The 19,042-nt window shown below is 56.8% G+C and overlaps 4 protein-coding genes across 4 annotated transcripts; 3 read left to right on the forward strand and 1 right to left on the reverse strand.

Moving 5' to 3' along the window:
• The first annotated feature begins 423 nt into the window (after nucleotides 1-423).
• Nucleotides 424-2,835, forward strand: BO80DRAFT_430131 (NADPH--cytochrome P450 reductase). Its single transcript, XM_025720639.1, has one exon. It carries the CDS (start codon nucleotides 604-606, stop codon nucleotides 2,731-2,733), a length of 2,130 nt encoding a protein of 709 aa, XP_025569462.1. The 5' UTR covers nucleotides 424-603; the 3' UTR covers nucleotides 2,734-2,835.
• A 375-nt stretch (nucleotides 2,836-3,210) lies between these two features.
• Nucleotides 3,211-8,073, reverse strand: BO80DRAFT_315651 (putative ATP dependent RNA helicase; the record flags this gene model as incomplete). The annotated part of the gene is made up of 11 exons (XM_025715071.1): nucleotides 3,211-3,411; nucleotides 3,507-3,837; nucleotides 3,891-4,104; nucleotides 4,156-4,540; nucleotides 4,589-4,730; nucleotides 4,777-4,834; nucleotides 4,881-4,955; nucleotides 5,058-5,599; nucleotides 5,646-6,539; nucleotides 6,593-7,256; nucleotides 7,314-8,073. Coding segments are annotated over 11 exons (4,266 nt in total), but the record flags the coding sequence as incomplete, so codon positions are not given.
• Nucleotides 8,074-8,293: 220 nt separating this feature from the next.
• Nucleotides 8,294-16,887, forward strand: BO80DRAFT_430133 (putative translational activator). The gene is made up of 7 exons (XM_025720640.1): nucleotides 8,294-8,471; nucleotides 8,549-10,620; nucleotides 10,683-11,367; nucleotides 11,421-11,615; nucleotides 11,674-15,498; nucleotides 15,553-16,124; nucleotides 16,177-16,887. Exons 1-7 carry the CDS (start codon nucleotides 8,351-8,353, stop codon nucleotides 16,732-16,734), a joined length of 8,028 nt encoding a protein of 2,675 aa, XP_025569464.1. The 5' UTR covers nucleotides 8,294-8,350; the 3' UTR covers nucleotides 16,735-16,887.
• A 620-nt stretch (nucleotides 16,888-17,507) lies between these two features.
• Nucleotides 17,508-18,378, forward strand: BO80DRAFT_369538 (60S ribosomal protein eL19; the record flags this gene model as incomplete). The annotated part of the gene is made up of 3 exons (XM_025716398.1): nucleotides 17,508-17,803; nucleotides 17,939-18,089; nucleotides 18,229-18,378. Coding segments are annotated over 3 exons (597 nt in total), but the record flags the coding sequence as incomplete, so codon positions are not given.
• Between the last annotated feature and the right edge of the window lie 664 nt (nucleotides 18,379-19,042).

The following is a 19,042-nucleotide window of genomic DNA, read 5'->3' on the forward strand; positions in this document are numbered from 1 at the left end:
TCCCTTGGGGGAATAGACTTTAGTGATAATTCATGATCCCTTTATGCCAATCCTGACTGTCTTGAGTTCCATGTGCGTAGTGGACCGTGCCGTGTGTAGACCTGTCCATCCCTCTCGTCAGAAGTAGTCGTCTCTCTGCATCCGCTCGAGGCTGGATCTCTGGCGATCTGGATCGTCGGACTCTCTGCTCCGGGGGGAACACACTAGCCTGTGCCGACCCCGTCACGGAGGCCAGATGGGGAAGAGGGGAAGAGGGGAAGAGGGAATTGTAGTGGAGGAATGCGGGGAGCACGAAGCAGGGAGGGAATTGCCGATGCGGGGAAGACCGCCCGAGGGTAGCCTGAGCCTCCCGGGGCAACTTGCCGCGCGGGGAACATTTCCTTTCTGATTTCCTCTCCCTCTCTCTCTCTCTCAGTCCCCGACCTGGGACGTGAGCTTCCGACCATGTCTGCCGTCCGCCATGGCATCATGGCATCATGGCATCAGGCATCGTGCCTCATGCCCTCATGCCCTCATGCCCTCGCATTTAAAGATCCCTGGGCGGCCCCATGAATGGACCCCCCCCCATCCAGGTCCACCCGGCCTTCTTCCATCGCCTCCATCATGCCCTCCCCCTTTGCATCATGGCCGCTGTCGCCAGACTTGTTGCAGGACCTGTCCAAGGTCATGACGCCCACGGGCGTCGCCGACTATATCGCCCTGACCCTCCTCTCCATGGTCAGCGCCACCTACCTGTCGCGCGGCATCCTCTGGGACCAGCCCGACCCCTACAACTATCTCTGGTATGAGCGTCCCCAGCTGAAGATGGGCGGTGCAGCGGGCGCCAACGCCCGTCAGGAGACCCGGAACATCGCCCAGAAGCTGGAAGAAGCCGAGAAGAACGTCGTCGTCTTCTGGGGCTCGCAGTCGGGCACCGCCGAGGGCTTCGCCCACCGGTTGGCGCGTGAGATCGCCCTCCGGTTCCGCCAGGGCACCATGACGGCCGATCTGTCCGATTATGACCCGGAGACCATTGCCCAGATCCCCCCGTCGAAGCTGGCGATCTTCATTCTGTCCACGTATGGCGAGGGAGACCCCAGCGATAACACGGCGGAATTCTGGGACTGGATCAACAAGGCCCAGGACGTCTCGCTGGCCAACGTGCGATACTGTGCCTTTGGCCTGGGCAATAGCAACTACAAGTTCTACAACCGGGTCGTGGATGTCGTCGCCCAGGCCCTCGATCGTCGCGGGGCCCAGTCCCTCCTTCCCGTGGGCAGGGCCAACGACGCCGAGGGCGCTACGCAGGAGGATTTCATCAGCTGGAAGGACGATCTGTTCACCATGTGCAAGGACCATCTGGGCTTCGCGGAAGGCGAGGTCCAGTACCTGCCGACCATGGCCGTCGAGGAAGACGAGTCCTTGGAACCCATTGATCTGCATCACGGCGAACCCGATGTCCGCGAGACCACCAAGGCGTCGGCGCAGTGCTCCCCCGTGCGGCCGGTGACCATTGCCAGTGCCCGGGAGCTCTTTGAGGCATCGGACCGGCACTGCCTGCACATGGACCTCGATCTGTCCAGCGTGCCCGAGTTCACGTACAAGACGGGAGACCACTTGGCCATCTGGCCGAGCAATCCCGACGCGGAGGTGGAGCGTCTGCTGCAGGTCCTGGGCCTCGCGGCACGCCGAGACATCCCCATCTCGATCAAATCCCTGGATGCGGCCACCAAAGTGCGCGTCCCGACCCCAACGACTGCGGCGGCGCTGCTCCGCTACTACCTGGAGGTCTGCGCCCCGGTCAACCGGGACCATGTGCTAGGGTTGGCGCAGTTTGCACCCACCCCCGAGGCAAAGACCTACCTGCTTCAACTCGGACAGGACAAGGCTACCTATGCCAACTTTATCAACCGCACGCACGTCAACCTGGGCCGACTGCTGCAGTTGGCGGCCCCGGACACCCCGTGGTCCGCGCTGCCCCTCTCCTACCTCGTCGAGACCCTCGCTCCCATCCAACCCCGATACTACTCCATCTCCTCCAGCAGTGTGCTTGCCCCTCGCAAGCCATCCATCACGGCCATCGTGTCCACCACCCCCGTGCCCGAGAACCCGGAGGAGCTGGTCCACGGCGTCACCTCCAACTACCTCCTCGCGCTCTCGGAGAACCGCCGCGACGCGACCCATCCCCATGGCCTGACCTACCATCTCAACGGCCCCAGCGACGCCCTGCAAGGCGGCCAAGTCTTTGCGCATCTCCGCAAGAGCAAGTTCAAGCTGCCGCGGGTAGGCAGCTGTCCCCTCATCATGGTCGCCGCCGGCACGGGTCTTGCCCCCTTCCGGGCCTTCATCTCCGAGCGGCGCCAGCTGCAACAGATCGGCCGGGACGTCGGCGAAATGATCCTGTTCTTCGGCTGTCGCCGTCCCGATGAGGACTACATCTACCGGGACGAGCTCGCCGAACTTCAAGCGGCCCTCGGCGACCGACTGCGCATCGTGACGGCCTTCTCCCGGCAGGCAGGCACACCGCGGCAGTACGTCCAGGACCGCATCGCCGAATGCGGCAACGACGTGATCCGACTCCTCGACGAGGGCGCCAACCTGTACATCTGCGGTCGGGCCGGAATGGCCCGCGACGTGGAGAAGACGGTCGGACAGGCGATGCAGCAGACCAAGGGATGGAGTGCTAGTCAATGGAACGACTGGAGTAAGGCGTTCAAGAAGCGCGGGAAGTGGCAGGAGGATGTGTGGGGGTAGTTTTCTCACCTGTGATCCGAGTCAACGATCATGACCGAAGTCAATGGTATCTTACATCACACATCTCTTGAGCAATGCCATAACGATCACATACCACATCATATACCATGTACATCCATCCATGCTCCTAGGCATCTATGCATCCAGCCATGTATAAGTACAAACACACTCTAGCGCGAAAGAAAAGACACGAAACGAAAAGTAAAACGAGAGCCACCGAACCCATCGTTCATCCATGCATACCGACCCAACAACCACAAACAACCCAGCCAAAAATGATCGAATCCAGTCCAATCCAATCCAACTGACCCAGAACCCAGAACCCAGAATTCCAATCCAATATCCCGTATCCAGTTAGACCAAATACCACGCAATCAACCAGCCAACCAACCCAAAGCACAAAACCAACCCAACCCAAAAAATCAAAGCCAAGCCAAGCCAAGACACTGTCATGTCACAGCGTTATTTCTTCGCGGCCTGGGCCTGGGCGAAAATCGTCTGCCAGAGATCAATCCACTGTTGCTGTTTGTAGGAAGGGACGCGGTGGGGTTCGCGGAAGGTCGATTGTAGGATGTCGCGGATGCGGGCACTTAGGGTTTTCAGGGCTAGCATGGATTTCCAGTCGCGGGTGGAGAAGCGGATGCGGTTGGAGTCGATGGAGATGATGCCGGAGTACATCTTTGGGGTGGTTTGTGTTAGTTGATGTACGGAGGAGGGATAGGGAAGGGACGGGGGAGAGGAGTGATAGAAGGTAGAGGAAACAGGAGGCGTACCTTGAATTCAGCTTCGCCGCACAACAAGGCAATGGCAAAGTCATCGACGGCCGTGGTTTCGAAGGCATTGTAGTTCTTGTTGCGACCCTGCATGATGTGGTAGTATGAGAGCCATTTCATGGAGGAGTCTGCCTGTTTGTTGACGGAGGTGGGGTGCAGGGTCACGGATTGGTTGTTGGCCACATTGCGCCAGCCTTTGCCATCGCGCGTGAGCAGTTTCGGGTAGAAACTCCAGGCGACAACGGAGTTCACGACGATTTCGTTGGCACTGTTGTAGTCATATTCTTCGGGGATTGCGAAGAAGTTGCGCGAGCGGTTGTTGGAGCGGGATCTTGAATGAGGTTAGTCGGGGGTCCTGAGGGAGGGAAGGACAAGAGGGCGCACCTGTTGAGGAGGGTTTTCTGGGCGGGATCCAGGGTTAACAGACCCGTGTCGGCGATGGAGACGATCAGCTGCATCTTGATGTCCTCGATGTTGAGGAGCGTCTGCGAACTGAGGAAATTCTTCCGGCAAAATGCGTATTCGCTCACGCCCGGGGTGTTCCGGGCGCGCTTCCAGGCGCAGTAGGCGTTGTACACGGTCAGAAGATCCGAGTCACCTGGCTGTGGTTTAGTTGTGACACGTCTGAGAGTGAGGAGAGGATCGATACCCGTTCGGAAGGACAGCCGGGCCAGGTCCTTCTGTGTGTTGGAGCCCATGGTGTTGACAAAGGGCGATTTGGAGGAGAGAATGGCGGCGATGCTGACGGCCGCATCCAGGCAGCGGAAGAAAGCTCCGTGGATAATCAACTTGCCGAGGAAGACGTCCAGCGGCAACTTGGCCAGCTGCAGTCCGAGAGGGGTCAAATTCTCCGCGTTCGTCAGGGCTTTCACTTCCTTCAGGGAGTCGATCGCCCGGCGGATGTTCTTGGATGAGGGCGGGTCGAGAGCCTCCAGCAGCGTTGGTTCCACTTCTCCCAGCTTGCAAATCTTGACCCGCAGCACGAGGTCTTGAAGGGACAGCCGGAGCATCTCTGGTGTCTGCTGTTCGGCGAGCTACAGCTGGTCAGTATCAGGATGCTACCGTCAGGACGTCAGTCATACCAGTTTCTCGTGCCGATGCTTGGTGAACAGATGGAAGCAGATTCCATTCTGCACACGTCCAGCTCGTCCACGTCGCTGCTTCGCGTTGGCCCGCGAGATGAAGGTCTCGACTAGCCTGGAGAGCTGACGGCGCTCGTCGAACCTGGGCTTCATTAGTCATGTTCGCATGGAAGCAATTTGATACTGACCGCATGCTCTTTTCCTTGCCCGCGTCAATGACCGCGGTGATATCCGGGATAGTGATACCTGGCACATATTAGAACACTGTAAATCCTTCAGAGGAGCACCATACCTGTCTCGGCGATGTTGGTGGCGATCACAATCTTCCTCATGCCCTCGGGGGGCACAACGAATGCCTTCTCCTGGTCTTCGCTCGCGATGGATGAGTGCAGAGCATGCACAATCCACCCTCTCTGGAAAGTCGGGTCCGACAGAATTTCGTCGTTCAAACGACGAATCTCCGCCATACCAGGCATAAAGATCAGGATGGCTTTGCTATAATCAATCATATCAGGCGCGGAAGCGATCTGGACAACCAGCCTCTTGATCAGTTGGTAGTCCAGGCGGTATTCATCAAAGTTCACCACGGTCTCCCGGGTCTGCTTAGAATACCCATCAAGCGAAGCCAACAGACCGCCGGCAGTGTCGCCCTGCGCCGTGTCCAACGCCAACTCGTCCGAGTCCTCCTCGATCGCATTGGGGTCGTTTTCTAGCAACCGATAGTTGGTCATTTCGATGGCATCCTCCAGAAATTTCATCTCAACGGGGAAAGTCCGGCCGGGGATATTCAACACAGGAACACCACCAAGATAAGTGGAGAAGCGCTGGGCCTCGAGCGTAGCCGACATGAGGATCAGCTTCAGGTCGGGCCTCCTTTGCATCAAGCGACGAAGGACAATGAGAAGGAAGTCACTATCAATAGAACGCTCGTGGACCTCGTCAAGAACGACGTGTGTGATGTCGCGGAAGTCGTCCGGGCGCTCCAGCATTCGCACCACCACTCCAGTAGTCCTGCTCAGGTCAGCCAAAGCCCAAGGTCACGGTTGCGAAGACATACGCGAATACGAGTCTCGTAGATTGGCTGACTTTGCTCTCCAACCTGACCGCGAAGCCAATGAGCGAGCGGGCCGTTCCTACATCGTTCTTGTTCTCGCCCAGTTCTTCGCTCACTCTCCGGGCGAGAGAGATGGCGGAGATCCTACGAGGCTCGGTCACGTAGATCTTGCACGGGCGGCCTTGCTGCATCTCATGCTCTAGGATGAATGAAGGAATCTGGGTACTCTTGCCACTTCCGGTCTCACTGCAGATGATAAGCGCACGGTGGGTGTCGAGAGTGCTAAGGATCTCGTCCCGGAAGTTCCAGATGGGCAGGTTCATCCTGCCTTGAGCCATATGCTGGAATGAGGGAGTGGCCGATTTTTCTGCCCAAATTCTAGTCAACTCAGTATCAATGCCAGAGTTATCCTTTGCGTTAGCTCCGCGCACCGGGGATTCCGGCTTGCTAGAAGTTCCATTTCGTTTCCGGAAATTATGCGACAAGACGACGTCGTCTTCAAAGGCACCGTGGTTGTCCTGTATCAGCTTCTTCAAGTTCTTGACCACCTGCTTATCGGATTCATCTTCCTGGACTTTTTTGGCATTGGCAAATTCGGTCCAGAGCTCCCGCCACACTGCTGGAAGGCGCAGGTACGCCTTGCCCTCTTTGGAGTTTTGAGCGAAAAGAATGAAAAGAGCAAGCGTGGAGACGAAGGATTCGGCTTGCTGGGAGGTTGGCGTTGCCACCGCGTCCATCGAGACAAAGGTTGCGTACGCGTTCGAGTTGTGTGTGGTGGCGTCCCATACGAAAGGGAAGGGGATCTCCTGGGGTTTGGACCATCGCACTTCGACGGCGGCCCGGTTCGAATGCGACGATGCCGACAAGTCCTTGTATGTGATCTTACATCCCGTATCCCTACCCAGATCACTTAGTTGCCTCTTGAGCGCTAGCTCACCAGCGTGACATACCTGGCTTTGCACGTTTCCTCCAGCACCCGTCGGGGGCTCAGTCCAGTCCACTTTCCAAAATCGCGGATCTTGATGGAAGCCTTATTTAACTCCGCGGTGATCACGCCGATCTCCAGAACCGGCTCTTCGTCCTGGAACATGTCCCCTAGCAAGTCAGTGTTCTCTTCGTTGTCGAGCAGCGGCATGGCGTCCTCTGGCTCTGCCGTCTTCTCGTCCAGTTGCTCTTGATTGCCAGCATCATCGGGAACCGGTTTCTCTGCGGGCTGTGAGCGCCGAACAAAAGCTGCCTCTTTCCGAAGGTCGTCAAGCTTCTCGCTCCACTTGTATTCGGCCTCATAACGGTCAAACAGTACGTCATTCTCAATGCTAGCAATTTTGCGCTGGAGCCTCGCGATCTGGGGATCTTGCACGTCGGCTCCAGTAGGCTTACGGCCTCCCTTCTTACCCTTCTTGGGCTGGTCGAACAACTCGGGTCGCAGGCCATATAGACGAGCTTGCAGCTCCAAGTACTTCGGGACCAGCGTGTCAGGGTCAAGGGAGCTGTCCGAGTCGTACGGACTCGACTGGAGAGCAGGGCTCGGCTCCTTTACTGGGCTTTTGGGCTTTTTCACTTTGCTATTAACTGGGCCCCGACTGGGGGAAGAGGATTGTGATGGCTCACGATCTGATGTCAGTCAGGTTAGCCATCCGGTTTTACGCAGTACCAGGCACCTAAGATTACCATTTATCCAGGAAATGTGTTTATCCGACTCGCTGCGCTGTTGTGCATTGGTCTGCGTGTAAGACGGTAATTCCTTGGGGTCGCAGTGCATGGCAAGCCAGTCCAGGGCCTCATCCAGGTTGCAGACCACCTCCCTATTGGTCGTGGCAAAGTTACCAGAAAAGTAAAGCAGGAGATGCTTCAAAGACTCGTTTACTTTCGCGTCAGGGAAGCCGAGTTTAAGCAAGGTCTCCTGGAGCGTCCATAATCTCATATACAGGTCTTCCTCGGAGAGGGGCTTCTTCTGCCCCCCGGCATCCCGTCCAGGTAGGGGACTGAGCTCTCGCTCCTCTGTCTCGGCCAGGCTCAAGATGGAGGCCAACACCTCGGTGGGAAACCACTCGAGGAGATTGATCGGCGCGGCCTGTTGGCGGAGTACCCTCCGTTCCGTCTCCAGTTTTGTGACCTGCCGAGAGGCATCACTCCTGCATTTGGAGGCGTATTTCTCCACCAGGAGCTGGAGCTCGGCCTCCTCCAAGTGTCTCTCGAGTTCCTCGGGGGTATAGTTCTGTAATGACGGGGCATCGGTCTTGGGTTCTACTGTAGCTGGCTTGCTCTCGACGGGAGTTGGTCGGTCACTTTCCGAGACTGACTTCGAGTCCGCGGTGGAGGCCGGGGCTGGCGATTCCGTGGCCTTGGGTTTGGAGGGCACTGAGACCGTTGCGAATCCGCGGGCCGGGTTGGAGGCAGGCTTCTTCTTTTTGCGGTTATTGGGGGGCATCGTTTCCAGTCCGGGCGGGCAGGAATGCGACTCGAGACGGTGCCGGGGGGAATTTGCGAGCGAGAAAGTCAAGGCGAAGGGAGGTGTAGTGGACAAGAGAGTCAGTAAGAAGTGGACGGAAGGCTAAGTCAGTCGGATCGCACGGCGGGCCCTTGCAAGGTGAAGGCGGCGGAGCTCCCCCCCCACAACGCCGCAAAACTTTTATGACAACATCCGCGGCCCCATTCGTGCCCATTGCTCCTCCTCCTCACGCCGAGCATGCTTCAGGCCACCTAACATGGACGATTTTCCATGGGATCAGGTGGAATCAGGGGACCTGGAGAGTCTGCAGGTCGTGCTCTTCTCCAGCTCGACCGCTCGCAGAATCCGCGCTCTCCAGGACCTCCGTGATCGAATCGGTACGTGAGATTCCAGCCTGTCCAGCCCCTCTCTCCCACCGCGCTCCCACCTCATGCTCACCGTCTGTCGTCCGTAGGGTCCAGCTTACCCCCCCAAACCCATCAGCCTCTGATCGGGCTTCTGTTCAAAACATGCCCCCGTTACGTCGATCGTCCCTCTCGTCAGGCCGTCCAGCAATGTCTCCGTTCGCTTCTCAAGGCCCCCGTCCCGACCGACGATCTGAAATACCTCACCCAGAAGCTACAGGTGGAGGCCGCTAAACCCGCTCTGGCGCAAGGTCCTGCTCTCGTGCTGCTGGAATGGTGCTCAATTGTCCTTCAGATCTTGGCGGAAGACTCCGAGACGCCGCTTCCTGCCGTCCTGGACACCATTGCGGTCGATGCAAAGGCTCTGGATATCTGTCTGGCCGCTAACCCCAAGCCGGCGGTGAAGGCGTCTGCCCTCCGGGTTACAAGACGTGCCCTGCGGGCTACATTCTCCGCTGCTGCTTGGGGTGAGGATGCTGTTCGTGAGTCCGTCCGCCGGTTGACCGGCGACTCGACGACCGGACAGAAGAACGCACCTTTCCTCGGCGTCATCTCCGGCGTCTGCGCGCGTCTCCCTACCAAGAAGCCTGTCTTGGAGGGGGAGAAGAAGGCGATCCTGTCGTACTATGTCAAGGAGTTGGCTGGCTCCAAATCTGCACCGCCAGCTCACATTGCGGATGCATTGGGCGACTTCTTCGTATCCTTCCTGAGCTACGAAGACCTCGCTTCCGAGTTGATACCGCCCTTCGAAAAGGCTATGCTTCGCTCCCCCGAAGTCATCTGCGGTGGCTTGCTGTCTTCGCTGTGCGCTTCGCTGCCGGATGAGATTGACATGTCCGAACTGCTGCACTCGCGGCTGTTGAAGCACCTGCTCTCAAGCATGAAGTCGAACAACCCAGCTATCAGACAGGGTGCCGTTCGCTCGTTTGAGTCCCTGCTCTTGAAGTCCAAGGACCAGGGCTTGCTCCTCAAGGTTACTAGTGAAGTTGTCGGCCCTCTGAAGACCCAGAAGATCACCAACCCGGAACAACGTGCCGTGTACGCTCAAGCGGTCGCTGCGATAACGCCTTCGGTCGACCTGTCGAAGGACGTAGTCCAGGGGTTTGTCCCTCTCTTTTCACGAGAATCGAACGAGGCCGCTCTGGAGCAGGAAATCAAGTCCTTCTGCAAGCATCTGGCTTTCCTTGTGCAGTCTCAGGTGAAGGTCAGCGACGACGTCATCAATGCAATTGTGAAAGGATCTTCCGACAAGCGTGTGCCATTCAAAAAGCTCTGGCAGCTCAATATCAGCGATGTGATGTGGGAAGTCGAACCTTCCACGCTGGCAAGCTCCGAGGTCGAGCCCCTTGTGAACAAGTTCCTCAACAAGATGAAAGAGTTGTACAATGAGGTTGCTTCCAACCCCCTGCCATCTGCTCAGGCCGGCACCCTGTCGACGGCCCATGTATATCTAGCCCTTTTGCAGCGCTCTTCCACATTGCAGAGCTTGGACAAGTCTGCGTGGGAGGAAACTGTGGCACAATCGATGGTGCTCAGCCCAAAACCATCGTTCCTCCTGAACCCGAAGGCGTACTCCAAGTTGACTTCTCAAGCGGAGATTCAGTGGGCTGTGCGGGCACTTTCTGCCGTCACCACTGGTTCCAAGTTCGAAAAGGCCGAGGATGCAGCCAAGACCGCGTGGGCTCAGGCAGCTATATATAATATCGTTGTCCCCGGACTTCACACCAGTTTCCGGGATGAAGCTGCCCGTACCTTGTCAGAGGTTCACCTGAAGAATGTGGGAAGCATAAGCCGGATGGTTATAAATGCGCTATGGTCCTGGATACTTTCCTTTAGAACTGGTGAGAAGGAATCTGCACCAGTCTCTGCAGGACCCGAAAGTGAAAGGTTCCTTCATCTCGTTGTAAAGGCACTTTGCCCCTCTGCTTCTAGTCTGCAGGGGCTGGACAACGTCGCCGTGGATCTGAAAACCCAGCTCGTTGAGCTGCTGGTCCTTTGCCGTCCCGAATTGATTCCCAACGCGTCGTGGATCTCCTCTTGCCTGAGAACTGGCACAGACCCCGGTGACCTTGTGCGCGAATTTCCTGAGAAGTGCGTGGAGCAGCTGACTCGCTTGCATGAGGTATGTCGCGTTCTTACATTCACTACACATCCATTGAAATCCGCCCACTGACTATTTTTCAGGACCCTGTTCAGTCGAAGGTGCCCCAAATCGATGCTGCAATTTGGAGTGCTGCCGGCGAATTGGCATTTGTGGCGCCTGACGCTATGGTTCCTCGACTTGTGAGCCAAATCCAAGACGACCTGAACACTTCGCGGTCATCCAAATTCACGGCTACCGATGTCGCTATTGCTCGAACCCCAGAGGGAACCATGTTTGTTGATGTTCTCAGCACAAAATCGAAGCAGTCCAATTTCGATAAGAACACCAAAGACTATGACATTCTCAAATGGGAGGAGGAACTACGGGCACAGTTGGGTGATAAGCAGGGCCAAAAGCAGAAGAAGCTTACTGCGGAGGAGCAGTCGAAGGTCAAGGCCCAGCTTGCCAAGGAGTCCAAGATCCGTGAGGAAGTCCTCCAAGAAATCAAGCGGATTGAACGCGGATGTGGGATCATTCAGGGTCTTGCGGACGGACCCGCTATTGATGCGGATGGCTGGATCAACCCCGCTGTGAGCTCCTTGCTCTCTCTGACCGAAGCTGGTGCAGGCTTGTTCGCTGGGGATGTTGTATCGAAGGCGTACATCAAGTGTGCCGAGAAGCTGTCCTCACGTCTTGGCCCGCTGCGGCCTTTCGTGGGTATTGCAACGCTGCGTGCAATTGGCAAGAGTCTTTTGCCTCAGGAAATGGAAGCAGAGCCTCTTGGACGTAGGTTTTTCTCTGTTCAACTGGGCGAGAAATATGTACTAACTAGTCTGCAGAGCTTGTAACCAGGATTCTTTATCGGGTGCGCTTCGCCTCCGAGCAACGCCCTCTTGACGGCACGTCTCTGGCCTACGTTCTGCCCTTGCTTTTCTTGGTGCTCCGCCGGAACGGAATTGATGAGCAAAGAGGAGAGGAGGAGGGCGAGCAAGTTCTCCTTGCCCTGGAAATTTTGTCCTTCCATTCGGGCTCCTGTGAGTAAACCTGTCACTCTCGTGTATCCGGCATCAACGCTGACTATTGAGTGTCTAGTTGCCGACGAACGCCTTCCTCGAGTCGAAGTTCTGAATAGCCTGCTTGCATCGATGCAGAAGTACACTCAACACTACAAGCTTATTAAAGATACCCTCTTCGACTTCAGCCGGTGCATCTCACCGAACATCACCAAGGACGAGCTGGAAATCCTTCTCAAGGGCACGATCGTTGCGGACGTGTCGGTTCGTACTTCGGTGTTGCAGGTCATCGAAGCAGAGATTGACCTGACCGACCTCGACTTTTCTGAACACATCTGGCTGGAATGCCATGACCACGTGGAAGAGAACGCTGAAATCGCCGAGAATATCTGGGAGGAGAACGCTCTGGAAATCGACGACTCTTCTTATGGAAAGATCATTCCGTACCTCTCCTCAAAGGATTCGCAGCTCCGGGGTGCTGCCGCCCGCGCGTTGGCGCATGCAATTGCGACGAACCCATCAGTGTTTAACGACATCTTCGCCGAGCTACAGTCGAAATACACCGTCGAGATTCAGCCTAAGGTGCCCGAGAAGGACAGCTACGGAATGCCCAAGAAGATGGATATGACGGACCACTGGGAGCTACGCAGCGGCATTGCCCTCGCTTTTGGTGCTATGACGGAGCTCTTTGAAGGCGAGCAAATCGTTGCCTTCCTCCGATTCCTTATCGAAAGGGGACCGCTCATCGACAAGAGTCCCACCGTCCGAGCACAGATGGCCGAGAGCGGCAGATCCGTTATCGCTGCCCGCGGTCAGCAGAAGGTTGAGGAATTGATGGTACTCCTGGAGACAACCCTGGAGACTTCCGACAAGGGCAGTGAGACGTCTGACCTCCTCAATGAGGCGGTGGTGGTTCTGTATGGATCGTTGGCGCAGCATCTGAAAGCGGACGACCCGCGCTTGCAGACGGTCATCAAGCGACTTCTCGACACTCTCCCTACCCCTTCAGAAACGGTGCAGTCGGCCGTGTCTGGATGTCTACCGCCTCTGATCCGACTCTCTCGCCCTCAAAGTGGCCAGTACGTTAAGGAAATGCTGGACCAGCTGTTACAGTCGAAGAAGTATGCTACACAGCGTGGTGCGGCTTACGGACTTGGTGGTATCGTCAGCGGCCGAGGTATCATCACACTACGGGAGTTCCAGGTCATGGCACACCTGCATGACGCCACTGAGAACAAGAAGGAGCCCCATCAGAGGCAGGGTGCCTTGTTGGCATACGAGCTATTTGCCACCATTCTGGGACGGACTTTCGAGCCTTATGTTATTCAGATCGTTCCCCAGCTCCTTGCCGGGTTTGGAGATGTTAACCCAGATGTGCGCGCGGCCTGTCTTGATGCAGCAAAGGCTTGCTTCTCGAACCTCAGCTCTTACGGTGTTAAGAATATTCTCCCCACCCTGTTGGATGGTCTTGATGACACGCAATGGCGCAGTCAGAAGGGAGCCTGCGATCTCCTGGGAGCGATGGCCTACCTTGACCCTCAGCAACTGGCGGCAAGCCTTCCGGACATTATTCCTCCGCTCACTGTGGTCCTCAACGACACGCACAAAGAAGTGCGCAATGCGGCAAACCGGAGTCTCCAGCGTTTCGGTGAAGTCATCAGCAACCCTGAAGTGAAGAGCTTGGTGAACGTGCTTCTGAAGGCGCTGAGCGATCCGACGAAGTACACCGACGAGGCCCTGGATTCCCTCATCAAGGTGTCCTTTGTCCATTATCTGGATGCTCCGTCCTTGGCGCTTGTTGTTCGTATCCTTGAGCGTGGTCTTAGCGATAGATCGAACACGAAACGTAAATCCGCTCAGATCATTGGCAGCTTGGCCCACCTTACTGAGCGCAAGGATCTCATTTCCCACCTGCCGATCATCGTTTCTGGCTTGCAGTTGGCTATCGTTGATCCTGTGCCCACCACTCGTGCAACCGCTTCCAAGGCTCTTGGTTCCCTTATCGAGAAGCTCGGAGAGGATGCTCTTCCCGACCTTATCCCCAACCTCATGTCTACGCTCAAGTCGGATACCGGAGCTGGCGACAGACTGGGATCTGCTCAAGCCCTTTCGGAGGTTCTGGCAGGCCTGGGTACAACCCGACTCGAGGAGACGCTGCCTACCATCTTGCAGAACGTGTCCAGCTCCAAGCCCGCGGTTCGGGAAGGTTTCATGACGCTCTTCATCTTCCTGCCCGCCTGTTTCGGAAACAGCTTCGCCTCCTATCTCAGCAAAATCATCCCCCCTATCCTTGCTGGTTTGGCTGATGATGTTGAGTCCATTCGCGAAACCTCTCTCAAGGCAGGTCGTTTGCTAGTTAAGAACTTCTCCTCCAAGGCCATTGATCTCCTTCTGCCTGAGCTTGAACGCGGTCTTGCGGATGATAGTTACCGCATCAGATTGAGTTCCGTTGAGTTGGTTGGCGACCTGCTCTTCAGCCTTACTGGCATCACCGCCAAGGCCGACGCGGAAGAGGAGGAGGAGGAGGCTGCTCAAGCTGGACAGTCGCTGCTCGAGGTTCTCGGAGAGGAGAGGAGGAACAAGGTCTTGTCTGCGTTGTTTATCTGCCGCTGCGATACTTCGGGTCTCGTCAAGAGCGCTGCTATGGGTGTCTGGAAGGCGCTTGTTGCTTCCCCCAAGACTCTCAAGGACATGGTTCCCACTCTGTCTCAGCTCATCATCCGCCGCCTCGGTTCCTCCAACATGGAGCACAAGGTTATCGCTAGCAACGCGCTTGGAGATCTCATCAAGAAGGCTGGCGAGTCTGTTCTCGCGACTTTGCTGCCTTCTCTCGAGGATGGTCTGCAGACTTCGCCCGATGTGGATGTCAAGCAAGGTATCTGCATTGCTTTGAGAGAGCTTATTAATTCCGCATCCACCGAGGCCCTTGAAGATTACGAGAAGATCCTTATCTCGACGGTCCGGGTGGCCCTCGTTGACAACGATGAGGACGTCCGTGAGGCTGCCGCCGAAGCCTTCGACGCTTTGCAGCAAATCCTGGGCAAGAAGGCAGTGGATCAAGTCCTGCCCCATCTCTTGCTTCTTTTGAGAAACAACGAGGACGCGGAGCAAGCACTGTCGGCACTCTTGACTCTGCTCACCGAGCAAACCCGAGCGAACATTATCCTTCCCAACCTTATCCCGACTCTTCTCACCTCTCCTATCTCCACCTTCAACGCCAGGGCCCTTGCTTCCCTGGCCGAGGTGGCAGGCTCTGCTATGACCCGCCGACTGCCCACCATCCTCAACTCCTTGATGGACGAGATCGTGTCTACTAAGGACGAGGCTCACCGCGAAGAATTGAGCAGTGCGTTCGACACAATCCTGGTATCGGTGGATGAGTTCGACGGCCTCAATGCCATGGTGAACGTCATGATCACCATGATGAAGCATGATGACCATCACCGTCGTGCCAACGCGGCCATGCATCTCAGCAAATTCTTCGCCACGGCTGAGATCGATTACTCCAGATACCATCAAGATCTGATCCGCATCTTGCTCATTTCCTTCGATGACAGCGACAAGAATGTCGTCAAGGCAGCGTGGACGGCGCTGAGTGGGCTCACGTCCCATCTGCGCAAGGAAGAGATGGAGGTGCTTACCATCCCCACTCGCCAGGTCTTGCGGAGTGTTGGAGTCCCGGGTGCCAACCTTCCCGGTTTCAGTCTGCCCAAGGGTATCACGGCCATTCTGCCCATCTTCTTGCAAGGTCTTCTGAACGGCAGCGTCGAGCAGCGTACGCAGGCCGCTCTCGCGCTCGGCGACATCATCGACCGCACTGGCGCAGACTCTCTGAAGCTGTTCGTGACCCAGATCACTGGTCCGCTTATCCGTGTCGTGTCCGAACGGTCGGTGGATATCAAATGTAAGCTACTTTCTACCCGACTGACTACTACGTGATACTGATTCATTGCACTAGGCGCTATCTTCTTCACCCTCAACAAGCTCCTGGAGAAGATCCCGCTCGCTGTCAAACCATTCCTGCCACAGCTCCAGCGCACCTTCGCCCGCGGTCTGGCCGATGCGTCTAGCGAGACTCTTCGTAACCGGGCTGCCAAGGGTCTTGGTATCCTGATCACCTTGACTCCTAGGGTCGATCCTCTGATTGCGGAACTCATCACGGGTACCAAGACCACCGACATTGGTGTCCGGAACGCCATGATGAAGGCCCTACAGGAGGTGGTGGGCAAGGCCGGCGCTAACATGAGTGAGACATCGAAGAACGCCATCCTCGCTCTCATTGACGACGACGCCAGCGACCAAACGGATGCTGTCGCTATCACGAACGCCAAATTGCTCGGTGCACTGGTGAAGGTTCTTCCGGCTACCACTGCGGGTCCCCTTATCAAGAACCGGGTCCTGACGGCTACGGCTTCTCACGCATCGATTCTGGGACTCAATGCCCTGCTTGTGGAGTCGCCGTCGTCGGTGACGGAACATTTCTCTGCTGAGGCCCAGGCCGTCATCTGCCAGGGAGTCACGAACAAGGATGTAAGTAATTCGTCGCTGTATGGGGTGGATGGATGATACTAATGCTAGGCAGCCCTTTATCGCCGACAACAGCGTCCTCGCCGCCGGAAAGTATCTCCTGATTGAGGATGAGCATCGCAACTTCGAGGTCAACAAGGCCATTTTCGAGGCCTTGGCGCCTTGCATTCAGCCCGGCACGCCCTCTGACACGCGGCGGTTGACTCTGGTGGTCATGCGCACGGTCAGCCGTCTGCACCCCGAGTTGACTCGGCCTCATCTGGCCCTCCTGGCGCCCCCGATTTTTGCCAGCGTTCGCGACGTGGTCATCCCGGTCAAGCTGGCGGCCGAGGCTGCATTTTTGGCAATCTTCTCGGTGGAGGAGTCCGAGGGCGCCGTGTTCGAGAAGTACATGGCTGGCCCCGGAGCTGCGCTTCCCCCCGGACCCAAGCGGAGCATGTCAGATTACTTCAAGCGTGTCGCGCTACGTCTCGCCGCGCAGGCCCGGGAGCGCAAGGAAGCGGAAGGTGGACAAGGAGGACTGGGTTTGTCCAATGATGAGGTTGAAGACGAGAAGGAATTGTGGAGCATTGGAAAGGTTGATCTCGGGGAGGGGGCGTTTGGGGATGAGTGAGTGGTCTACGCGCTGGATGAATTAGATCTCTCTGCTAGGTATAACCTTCTGTGAAGTGGGGCCAGTTTTGAAAGCCGAAAAGCATGTTGATATGAGATGACCAATGCATTGTTTGATGTTCTTGTTTGTTAGTTTGAAGTTCGTTGGTGTTGTCCAAAGTCTAGATATACCCGAATGCTTAGGGCGGTAGCTGATCGATGATTGGTCGGGCTGGGCCGGTCTCCGTCATTCATCCATGCGTTGCCGGCCGGAGATCACGTGGGGGGATCCGTGACGGCGTCCGCCCGACCACCACCACGCGCCGGAGCGAAGGGAAGATGCGCACTGGATGGGCAGAACAACGGCGAGGGTTGCCGAGATGGAATTAGATGAATCTCCAGGCCAGACAGCGTCGTCCGGCGCGGGCAATGCCAGCGGGCGGGCGTTGCGGCTCCGGGCGCGTTCCCCGGATCGGGACAAGCGTCTGGGGCACGAACCCTAAGGAGGGTTTTGCTGGGCTCGCTTAGCAGCACAACAGGCTTAGCTAATCAGCCGCCGTATCTCAAACTCCTCACCTGGGAATTCTACCCGTCGACGAGTGCAACGAACATCATCCGCCAACGACCGTCGATACGCCGACATCAAGATGTGAGTTCATCTCCAGTTCTTGATATTGCTGCTCGAAGGGGGATGCCCGTCCGTCGCTGGACTCGTTTCCCCCCCTCTACGCCCCGGAGTCGCCCACCAGGCGCTTTTCTCTGTCGAAGCAGCCCCCCGATCGGTTTGGACCTCATGCTGACCGACTGCTTTTGCACCACAGGGTCAACCTTCGCACCCAGAAGCGCCTCGCCGCCTCCGTGGTGGGCTGCGGCAAGCGCAAGATTTGGCTCGACCCCAATGAGATGAATGAGATCTCCAACGCCAACTCCCGCCAGACCATCCGCAAGCTCGTCAGCGATGGCCTCATCATCCGCAAGCCCGTCACCATGCACTCCCGCTCCCGTGCCCGTGAGCTTGCCGCCGCCCGCAGAATCGGCAGACACCGTGGTCTGGGTAAGCGCAAGGGTACCAAGGAGGCTCGTATGCCCAGGTATGCTCATTGTCTTTCCCTCTGAGTGTTGTGCAAGGATTTTTTTTTTGTCATTCGGCCACCACCACGCCTAGGATCGAGATGGAGTTCGGAAACCACTTCCGGGGATGCGTGCTGATGGATATCCGATTAAAGCCAGATCCTCTGGATGCGCCGCATGCGTGTTCTCCGTCGCCTGCTCGTCCGCTACCGTGCCTCCGGCAAGATCGACAAGCACCTTTACCACGAGCTCTACCACCTGAGCAAGGGTAACACCTTCAAGCACAAGCGTGCCCTCGTTGAGCACGTAAGTTCCGCCTGCTGCTGCTGTTGAACGGGATCCCGTGGGGGTTTGGAATCGCCTCGCCGATCAGGCTTCCCGGGATCCGACCGGTCACCCCCTGGGTTAGGAAATAGGGGCTAACGTGATATCTTCCGTACTACAGATCCAGAAGGCCAAGGCCGAGCGCCACCGTGAGCGTGTCCTCAAGGAGGAGATGGATGCTAAGCGTGCCAAGAACAAGGCTCTCCGTGAGAGACGCGCGGAGCGCAAGGAGGCCAAGCAGAACGCCCTTGTTGCTGAGGCTCAGGAGTAAATTTCCTCTGTTGACGAACTTGGGCGGTGCGGAGGTTGAAACGGGGGGGAATCGATCAGCCCACGGACTGAGATCGACCACTCCGTGTTCGTTGCAGGTCTGGCTCGGTGGCTCGATTCATCCGGGACGGGTTGTTTGGATCGTATCGGGAGCCTGGAACGGGGTTCGGGATCAGGGACATGCACCATCATCATCATCCCCGTCCCTCTCCCTCGGGGGAGGGCTTGTGAAAGGACCACGCAAAAAAGGAAAAAGACCTACTCTTAAAGCAAAACAATGGCATGGCGCTTTGTGTGATACGAAATTTCCATTTGATTATCTCTTTCTTTTTTTTCCTCCGCCGTGCATCCCAATCCATCCACCCATCTCGCGCCTGGATCTTCTGCGGTCTCCCTCTGCTCCCTCAAGCCTTCAGCAGTTTAATGCCGTAATGCGTCCTGAATATCATTTGAGGGGTTCTCGGGTGCTTGTAATGGTCTAGATTTGTAGTTCCGCTGGCCTTGTCATACCATATTACGTCAAGTGAAACGACCCCTCCTTCCCCGGTTTGTTTGACCGAATTCTTCGAATCATATTGATCTATCCCCACTCTTCTCAAGGCGGAGTGAACCACATGCCCAGTGATTATGCCACCTGGGTTGTTTCCTCTCGTCCCTTCTACTCC

The sequence above is a fragment of the Aspergillus ibericus genome (assembly GCF_003184845.1).
Source record: "Aspergillus ibericus CBS 121593 unplaced genomic scaffold BO80scaffold_84, whole genome shotgun sequence".
NCBI classification, from domain to species: Eukaryota; Fungi; Ascomycota; class Eurotiomycetes; order Eurotiales; family Aspergillaceae; genus Aspergillus; species Aspergillus ibericus.